This window comes from Apteryx mantelli, chromosome 2, assembly GCF_036417845.1.
Source record: "Apteryx mantelli isolate bAptMan1 chromosome 2, bAptMan1.hap1, whole genome shotgun sequence".
Taxonomy (NCBI): domain Eukaryota; kingdom Metazoa; phylum Chordata; class Aves; order Apterygiformes; family Apterygidae; genus Apteryx; species Apteryx mantelli.
Genome location: NC_089979.1, coordinates 3565488 through 3578401, shown reverse-complemented (window position 1 = coordinate 3578401; position 12914 = coordinate 3565488). Strand labels below are relative to the sequence as shown.

The window sequence follows — 12914 nt, the reverse complement described above, 5'->3', positions numbered from 1 at the left end:
GTGCTTTATGCAGGTCTCTGTGAGGGACATGAGAGTTCTCTAAACCAGAAGTTGTCCTACCTGATGTCTTCAGGATACTCTCATTAAAACTCTTGGGTTCTTGCTTTACCACTCAGAAAACCTGCTATTGCAGCAGGCACGCAGGCCAAAGGGCCAGAGCCCTTTGGATGGTAGAAGTTCTGTATATTTGATAATCTGTTCCTGAATAATGGCTTCCCCACCTTCTGAAGAAGCAGAAACTCAGAGGTGCTTTGTATCAGACAGAAATTAAGGATGAAATCGCTTATTTGATTCATTCTACTGGTGTAACGGGGGGAAAAAAAAAAGAAAACTTTTTTGTATTATGCTTTCTTTTTAAAGGACTCATATAAAAAACAAACACAACGCAAACAGCAGAGGAACAGCAGAGGAACGGCTTATGAGATGTTTAGACTGAATAACGACTCAGTGTACACTTTAAGGATCCACCAAGGATGCTATTTATGAGCTCACATACCCTATAAAGAAAATTACTTTCATAGGCCAGCCTTGAACCTGAAAACTAAGATACATTTTTCTTATCATTATCAGCTTTCTGAGCTGTCTCCCAGCTATCTTACAGGGTATGATAAGAGACTTAGTGAAAGGCTTTTACCTGTGGAAACTGCAGCCAGATCAGTGTTTGACTGAGACCGCGATGATTATGACAACAAACAGCAGGACGGTCAAAGCGGCAGAGAGAAGGCAGCACTTCATCTTCCTGGCTCGTTGCTAAAAGAGGAGAAAGAAAGAGAAATAAAGACATGGACTTTTGAATGGGAAGATGGAGGGTAAATCCATGAAGAAATATTGCTAATTTTCCATTGCTGGGACTAGCTGAAACAGGTCAATACAACACGGAAAACTTGCCTCTTCCTCTGGACTGGCCCATCCTTCTGAACAACCCACGTTCAACCTTTTCAATGAAAATCCCCCGTAAATATAATCACCTTCTCTGCACAACTTTCTTCCTACTTAAATCATCACTCGTCTAGCCACCAGTCTTGATAACATCATCCTGACCTAACAAACCAATTGCATTTACCCAGGGTTCTTTACCTTTCTTACAACCGAAGCAACACTCAGAGGAAAGACTATATTATTATTGCTGCTATCCACTTTTCCTTCCTTTTTTTTCCCCTAATTGGTGCAATTAGCCCTCCCACTCTGCCACACGTTCTTTGCTCACTGGTTTACACCTCTTTGCACTGCATTATATTTCCTAAAACTTGCTTAAAACTAGGGTTCTAGAGAGAAAAGCATCGTTTCCCAGCTGTTTTGTTCTACAGATGTTTTGGCCTCTTATACCACAAGTGACAGGGGACACACCTCCTCTGTCAGTGCTCCCAAGCCCACTGCTTCATTCCCTCGTAACCCTCTCAAGGGCCCATCAGCTTTGCGGTACAGACCTTGAGACGCATTTCCAGCAGGGAATTTGCAAAACATAGTGCCTGTCCTCTCCAGGCTTTCACCAGCCTAACTGGTGTTTTTTTTGTTTGTTTGTTTTTTTTTAAGTGCAGATTTCCATATTATTATTTTTTTAAACACATACAAATGCTGGGTTGTCCTACCTCTGCGGCAGAAAACCAGTGATTCATCTCGGTTTTGAGTTTGCTTTTCAATTGCCCAAACACAAATATTTTCTTTGGGTTTGGGAAAAATCAGATGCTTTAAATATGCCATTCTATTTGCATACTTTGAGAAGGATCTTTCAGATATGTAAGGAAGGAGTGTGAGTGTGTGCATGCTAGAGTTCTTCCCCTCCCCACTAATTCTGCTTGGAGGCACCCATTTGCTCACACTTTCCAATTAGCTCATTGTGGCTCTTTTGGAGAGAACATGGGTGGACTAAGGCTCGCTTGCTCCCTCTCTCTTTAACCGACTTTTTCACCCACTAAATGATGTTTCTTTAGAGTGGCTCTGCACTTGCAACCTTCATTTCCGGACAAGTAATGTAGTCAAATGCATACGGAAAAGCCGAGTACACAAGCAATAGGCCTGCTAGGGTGTCCTGTTTCCTTTTAACCTTGATTAATTCCAAGTCAAACCAGGAAACCTCTGCCTAGAACGGCAGAATATCTTAAAACAGCTAGATATACTTGTTCACTTCTAAAATGTCAGAACCTTTGCTCTGACAGTAGACGATGCTAATAGGTCATTTAGCTTCCAGCGGTATTCTCAAATATTCCTAAAGAGATTTTCAAGGGCTACACAGTGTCACTTAGGATGGCTTTTCCATCAGTCTCTTTACAGAGAGTTTCCTTGCTTTGTTCTTCCTGGCATTGCAAAGTCCCATTCACCATTACTTTGCACTTTACATAGTCTTTTTATCAGTGTCATAAATATACTAATCAGAGGATAAGAGAAGCGGGGTCAAAACTGTATCCTGGTATTTGGTCCACATTTTATGACCTCTGTCCTGGCTGGTAAGTCAGGATAATGGTTCCTGCTCTGTTTGCAACATCTCTTAGGGGATTTAGCATTACTGTCTTTCACAGCCATATAATCTGTGACAGCATTCTCCTGTCAGTTCTAGTTCTTTACATTTCAACAGGGGAAACGTTCAGTTCTTTGAGACCCTCTAGTCTGCAGTCATAAATTTTTACATGCCAGAGGATACCTAGAGCAGTAGGACACAACTTCTGAGCGGTGCCTAATTGCACAACCTCCTCTGGACACACTGAGGAAGGGTGGCCATCTGCCCCAGCTGCTCTTTGTCACTTCTATGGAAAAGTACTCTCACATGGGCAAAAGTCAGCGGTTCCCCTCAAAGTACAGATGCACATCCTGCCACACAAAAGCTATGCAAGCAGCCCCTCACATATGACCCGACCCCCATGGACACGCCTGTCGTGTAAACCAGCCCTGTCCTGTGGATACTCCCATATTTTGGTAGAAATGGACACACTTGTTTGTGGATAGCCCTTATGAAGGAAGAAGGGAAGCTAGCAGGGAGTCTGGTGGCCAAAACTGTTCACGTGGCTCTTGCAGCCCATTCCCTGCCCTTATCAGTGGTGAAAGATAGAGCATGTTCCATAGACTGATAGTTCACCAGATAGGATCTACAGACCATGCTGTGGGCAGCCTCACCTGAACGTTACATAAGTATATATACAATAATTATACAGCATACATAATGCTATTATGTACAATATTTTCTGGCTATTATCTCTGGTTTAGGTTAACAAAATGTGATTGCCAACCTGAGATGATAACCAGAGCCCTAATGCCCCTGGAGGGAAGCGAGGAGAAAAAAACATTGCAAACTTAGTTTTCAATAACCCCAAGACACTGGGGCTCTGGGTTTAAATCCAAAAGACATTTCCTTGATTTGGGTAATGTATGCCCTGCTGTGAAATGTTCTTTGGTTCAGTACCTACCTGAAGAACAGACTACCATCTGCAAAACAACTAGCTCTATTGTCTGGCAGCTTCAGCACTGATCAGGACTGACCCAATTCAACAAGTGATGTGAAAAGCTGGAGCGATTTGAGTAAGAAACTGTTTCCGGAAAGAGCTGAGCTCAGTGTCATTAAGACCAATCAGCCATGATTCAAGTGAAGAGCTGTTAGCTTTTCCATTATACTGATGAAAAGTTCTTGGTATCTTTGCTGAATCAGTGTAGCCCTAGCCAGCTCAGGTGTTTACTGACTGATGGTTTCCTACCTTTTTTGCCCTTTTCACTCCTTCTTATTTTGGAGATTTTCATGGAAAGGAAGAGAAAAAGGAAATTTGGGAAGAACACTCTTAGCATTTTGTGCAGCAGAGTATCCTGTAAAGCACCAACACTACCAGATGACAGGAGACAGACCTGGAAGGGACACATCTCCTATTACCTCCCCTTGTCTCAGGAATCTCTACTAATATCATTTCTGACAGATGTCTGCCTAACCTGCCTTTAGAAACCATCAGTGATGTAGAAAAGGATCTGCAGTTATGAGGGGAAAAGAATAAAAAAAAAAAATCACCAAGGGGGTAGTTAAACATTCAAACAGGAGCCCAGAGAAGCTGTGGAATATCCATTCTTGAAGATATTCAAAACTAGGCTGGACAAGGAGCAACCTGATCTAATTGTCATTGCTTTGAGTGGGAGGTTGGACAAGGACCTTCAGATGTTCCTTCCAACCTACGTCATTTTATGATTCTATGATTATGATCCCTTGAATTAAGGTTAATCTGCCCTTATGTGGAAGTGGTATGCCATTTCCAAATCCACAGTCAGATCATTTCTCCCCAGGGCAAGTTCCTTACTGCCCTGAGACAGATGTTACCAGGTTTCTGCCTCAGAACTGGTAATCTCAGAATAGTAGAGCTACAGCCACAGAAAGATCAAGAAAAAAAAAAAAATAAATGTATGATTTATTTTAGGACATAATTTTTCAAGGAGCTTTTCATTATTGTAACATTTCCCATGCTTCAGACTAAACACCAGCCAGTTCGTGCCCCTTTTTCCAGCTCTTCCTTCGCTCAATTACTGGAAATCTTTCTTTCTCACTGTCTGCATCAATGCAATTCCTTGTTCTCCTCTGCTTTGCTGGGCTCCAGCAGGGGAAGCACTGAGGACATGGCCATCGTGGCCTCCTCTCGGTTCATGTTGCCCAATGCAACCTGGGCCCGTGATTCCTTAAGGGAGCAAGTGTGAGATAATTTTGCCCAGTCCCTGCCTTTGCAGTTGAAACATATTTACCTGCTTACTGAGAAAACATATACATAGGGCTATTAGCACCGTAGAGGTATCGAGAGTTTGTTCTTGGTGCAAACTGAATCTTCAGGTGTTTCGCCCCCAATTTCTAAGAAGTATCAATTAAAATTGAGAGAACAGCTTTTTCAGAGACTTGTAGGTTTCTCCATATATTCCCAAAGATGACAAGAGGTATGGCTGCTTTCTCCATTCTTTTTCCTACCTGGAAAGTATGGATATTCTACTAGAAAATGTATGAGAAACTTAACCTTAAGGAGTATTATCTGCTTTCATTTTAATTACGTTAGCATATTCTGACCCAAGGCTGGCATACTGTTGCACTGCACTGGTCTAGCTCTGTAGCTCTGCCCTGTACTGTTGTAAGCCTATTTCCCATGATACCTAGAATTTTTTGATGAAATTGGAGCTAATCTATTGTCATTGCACACGTTTGCCCAAGATGGGAAAAAAAAAAAAAAAAAGGTATTGTGGGAAAAAATAAAATAAATAAGAACCTACTGGAAGAAGTAATGGCTTTTTGCAGTTATTTTTGCTAGGCTATCAGGTTTTATTAGTAACACGCTATAGGTAAAGATATTTTTTAATCCTGACAGAGGCTTTTTAAGCACACATGTGAAACAGCAAGGAGTAAAAAGCAGGAAAGGAATCAGCAAGGCTATTTAGGGACACAAGGAAAAAGTACTTTATATTGACAGGAGATATGGATGTGACTGAGCCTGGAAGACTCCTTTCCTTCATTGTTTCATCAAAGAACCTGCAGGTCTTATTTTACAGCCTAGAAGAACTTTCTTTCTCGGGGGTGAGATGTGAAATGTTAAAAGACATTTTAATTATGTCACAACGGATAGTTAAGTAATTAGAAACCATTAAAGTCCATTGCAGCCCTAGGCCCAGAAAAGCAAATTGCCTCTTAGAAATTCCTAAGCAAGCACAGTTAGAAGGAGTAAAGAAATGTTTGTTGCTAAGGATTCAAAAGCTGCCTGGGGACAAAGTATAAATAAAATGGGAGTGGGTCCAGAGGAAAACAATATTCCTATATTTATACAGAATAGAAAACATGGAGTCAAACCAGTGAAGGATTTTGATTCACTTATGGAAAAGCAGCATCATGCTCCTCTACTCTCCATGGCGCACAGGGCAAAGCAGGGCAGAAATTCCCAAACTGGCTCTACTAAAGAGTCTAAAAGCCCTAGAAACAGGCATATTAGTTCAAGTAGATACGTCTACTACTACAGATAGTCTATTCTGGGCACCTTAGAGCATACTACACCATTTCAGAGTAAAGACAGAGGAGAGACCTCGGGCTCCACAGCTGTGGCATTTTCTAGGTCTCCTGCAGCACGAAAGCATTTTTTAAATAAAGAACAAATAATGAAGTGTTTTCCAACAGAGTGAGAATTATTACAAGAAATTCTGGTAGTACAATGCCAGTACAATATCCATTGAAGATATATCTGTTATGGAGATCTATTGCCTGCAAAACCATCCAGGAAAAAAACAAACACGGAAAAAAATTGAATTTAAAAACCTAAAAACCACACAATAGCAGCCTGGAGTTGTCAGGTCAGAGCCTTTTAAAGGCCTCTGTTGGGCAATGAAAAATCACCTTGATTAATTTTCAAGTAGTTTCCTTCGCTGTAGGATTAACAAACCTGTTTGACACAAAATGGTACATTTGATATGCAAATCTCTATCGAGAGGCTTTTGTGACGTTAAAAACATTTGTACGATCTTGTTCCCTCTGCCCTCAGAGGTCGTCTGGAATTGCACTAAAGCATTTCTCTATGCACTTAATATCCATTTTGAAAGCTAATTTGAGGTCTGCTGAATTGGGAGCCCAGGTCCTTAATTACTTTTGGACATGTTTATATAGAGATGATATTGTGAATCTGAAACTACTGTCACTCCAGTATTCACGAGCAGGAACTCTGCCGAAGGCTGTGGAATTCTCACGGGAAAAAAAAGGAAATATTGGAGTAATGCAGCAGAAAATCAGGCCTTGTGGACATGTTTACCTCTAAGTATTATGTAAACACACCGAGGGAAAAATTCTCCTTCCACTTTCACCAGCGACTTCATCATTATTATTTTTGTTGCTATATTCTATTTATATTGATGAGATTCCTTTAGATAAGTCATGCGCAATCATAAGATAGTAAACAGATGGTGTTATTGCAAGAGAACTAGGGAATATGACCTTTAACGTGTGTACAAATTCAAATGCACTGACCAAATTTGGTGACCTTTATGGAAAAGCCTCCTAATAGAGTAGCAATGAATTCGCTATTAAATATCACTGCTTCTGCAGACTGGCTTAAAAAGGCCAGTAATATTATTAAGCACTTTTGGTACATTTAAATGAGAAGGAAGCAGCCAACTTGCTTATGAGTAAACCTTAAAAGATATGATAGCAACAGGAAAAGGACAGCTTACACTAGCAGGGGAATAACGCTTTGCTTTGTCACATTGCTTTTCTGCCGTTATCGCCACATCATTTCGACCAATTTCAAGTTTTCCTCTGCTGTTCTGTCTATGTGTTTGCCACTTTGCACTAATTCTGTGCAATCTTCCCAGGCCCTTCAAATTTCTTCATGATTCCCTTAGTCATTTATCTTCTTTGCACATATCCTAGGTGAAACTAAAGGCCATCCACAGGCAAAGCTGCTCAGCATTTCCTATGGTAGGACTGTGTTTTCTGCCACTTAGATATTTAGCTAGTGATAACCATTCAGGCTGACATTTTCCACACCTGAAGTCTGTTTCAAGCTGATATTTGTTTTTCTTCGTTCAAGCAAAAATGTTTCAGCTAATTCTAAGAACAAAAAAAAAAACTATTGAAAAACGTCCAAGTTTGCCCATGCCAAAAAAGATAATGCAAACATTTTTTTCTAGTGTCTTCATGCTCTGGAGCAAACTGGGGAATGTGAGAAGGAGCAGGGAAAAAAAGAGCTTGTCCCACTAATGAGGGTGCACTTCTTAGTGTTTCTAGGAAAATTTGGCTCCTCTTGGGAAAGGTACGACTTCTCCGAAACCCCAGTTCGTGTACATTCGTGACTAGTTCAAAATCAGCGGGTAATTTTCCGAAGAACCCCATCTGCGCTGAAGTCTGTCAAGGTGAGGATAAGAGCAGGCTGTTCTCTGTCTTTCTTTCCCTAAGAGCAGACAGGGGCTGATGGTGAGGCTGTACACAAAGATTTAATTGCTGCGTTTTCTAACTTTTGAATGCTTGAATTAGCAATCTTAATATACCCTTAATATATTTGTTTTTCTCTTAATGGCTGAAACATCATTTACAATAACACATGATAATGGCTTACATTTCTATCATGTCTTTCAAGGCAGCAGGCCTCCAATGTGATTTACAAATTCACTATAAAGAGGATTAATTTTTTCTCAGCACTGGAATGAAGCCACCTACCTCTGGCAGCTGTTTTAATTCTGCATAGCAAATCTAGTCAACAGTTTAAAGCAGGTAATGACTATTGTGCGTAGCTGAAGCACCAGATAGCCTGCAATTTCCCGAAGAAGAGTTTGCACAGGATAGCAAAGGAAATGCCTCTATATTCTTGCAGAAACTGCCTGGAGATGCTTTATGACCCTACACGGGCGGATTCACACAGACCTGAACTCCACCAACAAGTCTAGCCCAGAAACATGGGTGCAAAGGAGCACAGAGGAGAGAGAACAATTCAACCACATTAAAGTGGTGCTGTGCTCAGAGAAAGACTTCTTGCTGAGTAGTGTTTATTAGATTATGTCACTATATGAATGTGATCAGACTAAACAGTCCCAACTGTCTCAGCCTTTCCTCATAGGAGAGATGCTCCAGTCCCCTAATCATCTCTGTGGTCTATCGCTGGGCTCGCTCCAGTAGCTCCATATCTCTCTGGTATTGAGGAGCCCAGAACTGGACACAGCACTCCAGATGTGGCCTCACCAGGGCTGAGGAGAGGGGAAGGATCACCTCCCTCGACCTGCTGGCAACACTCTACCTAATGCACCCCAGGATACCATTGGCCTTCTTGGCCACAAGGGCACATTGCTGGCTCATGTTCAACTTGTCCACCAGAAGCCCCAGGTCGTTCTCCGCAGAGCTGCTTTCCAGCAGGTCAGCCCCCAGCATGTACTGGTGCATGGGGTTATTCCTCCCTAGGTGCAGGACTCTGCACTTCCCTTTGCTGAATTTCATGAGGTTCCTCTCTGCTCAACTCTCCAGCCTGTGCAGGTCCCTCTGAATGGCAGCACAGCCCTCTGGTGTATCCACCACTCCTCCCAGTTTTGTATCATCAGCAAACTTGCTGAGGGTGCACTCCGTCCCTTCATCCAGGTCATCAATCATGTTTAACATCTTCATTAATGTAGATCGGCCAGCATTGACATCACTAGTGACTGGCCTCCAGCTGGACTTCATGCCCCTGATCTCTTCCACGTGGGCACCAAAGATACTGCCAAGGGCAACTTGGAAAGAGTCAGATGGGATTTCAGAGCTCTGGGGGCAGTGGTTGGGGGTGTGGGGGCCCACGTCATTTTCTCCTCAGTCTTGCTAGTGAGGGGGAAGGATGGGAGGAGGAGTAGATGGATGCTCCAAGCAAATAATTGGCTGTGCTGCTGGTGTTGACAACAGGGATTTTGGTTTCTATGACCATGGGAACCTGTTTGAAGATCGGCAACTGACTGGGAGACATGGGATCCACCTCACTAAGTGGGGCAGGTGTGTCTTTGCCAACAGGCTGGCCAACCTGGTAAGGAGGGCTTTAAACTAGGAAAGATGGGGGAAGGGGAGAGTTATAGAGACAGGGTAGTCAGCAAAATGCGGCTCAAGTGGGATACCTCCAGCAATTGCATGCCACTAAGGAAGTACCTACAAGACAAAACTATGGGGAATCCCCTTGCACCCCTTCTGGGGAATCAGCATGCTCCAATACCTCTCTGAAGTGCCTGTAAGCAAATGCACGCAGCATGGGGAATAAACAGGAGGAAACAGAGATCTGTGTGCGGTCGCAGGGCCGTGATCTCATTGCAATTACGGAGACATGGTGGGATAGCTCGCATGACTGGAGTGCTGTCATGGATGGCTACACACTTTTTAGGAAGGACAGGCCAGGAAGGTGAGCTGGGGGAGTTGCCCTTTATGTGAGAAAGGAACTGGAATGTATCGAGCTCTGCCTAGGGGTGGATGGAGAGCTGACCAAGAACTTATGGGTAAGGATTAAGAGGCAGACTAACATGGGCGATACTGTTGTGGGTGTTTGCTACAGACCACCCAATCAGGAAGAAGTAGATAAGGCCTTCTACAGACAGCTGGAAGTAGCCTCATGATCACAGGCCCTGGTTCTCAGGGGGTCTTTAGCTGCCCTGATATCTGCTGGAGGAACAACACAGCAAGGCACAAGCAATCCAGGAGGTTCCTGGAGAGCATTGATGATAACTTTCCGACACAAGGAAGGGCTGGTTGGAGATATGAAGGTTGGGGACAGCCTTGGCTGCAGTGATCATGAGGTGGTGGAGTTCAGGATCCAGCAAGGAAGGAGCAGGGCAAAAAGCAGGATCACAACCCTGGACTTCAGGAGAGCAAACTCTGGCCTCTTCAGGGATCTTCTTGGAAGAATCCCATGGGATAGGGCCCTAGAAGGAAGAGAGGTCCAAGAAAGCTGGATAATATTCAAGCATCACTTCCTCCAAGCTCAAAAATGGTGCATCCCAGCGAGGAAGAAGTGGAGAAAAGGGGGCAGGAGACCTGCATGGATGAACAAGGAGCTCCTGGCAAAACTCAAACAGAAGAAGAAAGCGTACAGAAGGTGGAAGCAGGGACAGGCCACTTGGGCGGAATATAGGAATGTCATCCGAGTATGCAGGGATGCGACGAGGAAGGCTAAGGCCCATTTGGAATTAAATCTGGCAAAGGATGTCAAGGACAGCAAGAAGGGTGTCTTTAAATACATTGGCTACAAAAGGAAGACTAGGGAGAATGCGGGCCCTTTGCTGAATGGGGCAGGGACAAAAGATACAGAAATGGCAGAGACACTGGATGCCTTCTTCGCTTCAGTCTTTACTGCTAAACTGGCCCTCAGGAACCCCAGGCCCTGGAGACAAGAGGAAGTCTGGAGAAAGGAAGACTTTCCCTTGGTCAAGGAGGATTGGGTTAGAGATCATTTAAGCAAACTTGACACCCACAAATCCATGGGCCCCGATGGGATGCACCCACAAGTGCTGAGGGAGCTGGTGGACGTTATTGCTAGGCCACTCTCCATTACCTTTGAAAGGACATGGAGAACAGGAGAGGAGCCTGAGGACTGGAAGAAGGCTAATATCACTCTAGTCTTCAAAAAGGGCAAGGAGGACCCAGGCAACTACAGGTCAGTCAGCCTCACCTCCATCCCTGGAAAGGTGATGGAGCAGATCTTCCTGGATGCCATCTCCAAGCATGTGGAGGAAAAGAAGGTGATCAGGAGTAGTCAGCATGGCTTCACCAAGGGGAAATCATGCTTAACCAACCTGATAGCCTTCTGTGATGGAATAACTGGCTGGATAGATGAGGGGAGAGCAGTGGGTGTTGTCTCCCTTGACTTCAGCAAGGCTTTTGACACTGTCTCCCATAACATCCTCATAGGCAAGCTCAGGAAGTGTGGGTTAGATGAGTGGACAGTGAGGTGGATTGAATAATAGAAATAAAATGCATGATTAAGGGCAGACCATCAGCCATGAATGACCTTCAAACCTTCCCCAAATAATGCAAATGGCAGATAAAGAAGTAAAGGAACTTTCGGTGGTAGGGGAAAACACAGTAGAGCATATAATAGTTATAACAATATTTTTCATATTGTGACTGAAAGAAAGGATTTTCTGTCTTCAAAGTACTGTTCTTGAACTAGGAATTGCCTCCAAGTCTCAACAGTAATTAACACAGATTACTTTCACTGTAAGTCTTCAGGCGCCAAAGAACAAGCCAAAAACTTAAGCTGGTCTGATGCTGTCACCAGAAGGCAACTACATTTATACACATTATCCAGTACATTACTGTGAGTGATCCATGCAAAACCTCTTCCCACTCTTATGAATCATAAATAAAATCAATTTCTGGAAGATCATCCAGAAAGTACTGTACCTTCAAGTCATTGTTGAGAGCTGATGAATCTCCATGGTAAAAATGCCACAGGATGATAATAAGCAGCATTCTGTATTTGTAATTTTCATTAGACCAGTTGATATAATTAAAAAACCAAACAAACAAAAAAAGCAGAAAAGATTTATGGACTGCTACTTGTCTGAAAGTCTGTCTGTTTTTTCCCTTAGTGTATCAGTTGATTTAATACAAGACATTACTTCTTACAAACTTTGCTTACCACTATCTCTAGACCATCATTACCATCACTACTATTCTAGCAGTATCTATAATACTACTAAACACTTCATGATTGACATGTCAAGCACTGGTTAACAGGCCAGACTATCCTGAATTAATGCATAGTTTTGCAGAACAAAGATGACATCTGCTGCTTTAAATAAATCTTTAAATAGAGGTTTTTTTGATACTATGTCCAAAGATTGTAGGAAAAAATGTTTCAGTAGTAAGATTCAGAGAATGTTCCTAAAAAAAATAAAACCAAGGACAACCACCAGGTTTTGCAATCAAGAGTATCATTAAAGCTCAAGAGTGATTTTTCCTCCCAGGCATGTTGTTTTTCACCAGTTTACAAGCATTCACCATGTCACCGCTGCTCCTTTTCAGTATGCAAACTAGTTGGGGGCCAAGTGCTAAGCATCAGTGAGTAAATTAAATTGAGACCAGGCATGAAAATCCTACTTGGGAAGAAAGTCAAGAGATGAACACCTCCACACTTTGCCTAAAACAGCATAGATATGCAGGCTGACTACAAGCTATTTTTATGGCTTCTTAACCCTTTAAGTACTTACACGTAGGTCTTCACCCATTCAAAGTAGATCCCACAGAGACAAGATGAGAGTCTTAAATAATTGCCAAACGAGCATCATTAAAGGACGAAAGGGTATCTTTTCTATTACCTGCTAATTGATGTTATAACAAGTACTGGCTAAAGTCACATCTAGTGTAACACCAGTGAAACTGAGAAGAAATAACAGTGCCTCCATACTGCTGTATTGTGTGGGATGGAATGAAATTTGAGGCTGCATGGTTTTCTATAGAAGCCATGGAAAATTGGTTAGGCAGACATAAT

At 42.7% G+C, this 12914-nt stretch overlaps 1 protein-coding gene across 3 annotated transcripts in view; it reads right to left on the bottom strand.

Annotated features, from left to right (window-relative positions):
- Positions 1 to 12914, bottom strand: part of TSNARE1 (t-SNARE domain containing 1) — a 427700-nt gene that overhangs the window by 63280 nt on the left and 351506 nt on the right. For all 3 annotated transcript variants that reach the window (XM_067292261.1, XM_067292263.1, XM_067292262.1), the window contains one exon: positions 635 to 750. In XM_067292261.1, coding sequence (XP_067148362.1) covers positions 655 to 750 — 96 coding nt within the window. In that variant the 3' untranslated portion in view covers positions 635 to 654. The remainder of the gene's footprint in view (positions 1 to 634; positions 751 to 12914) is intronic.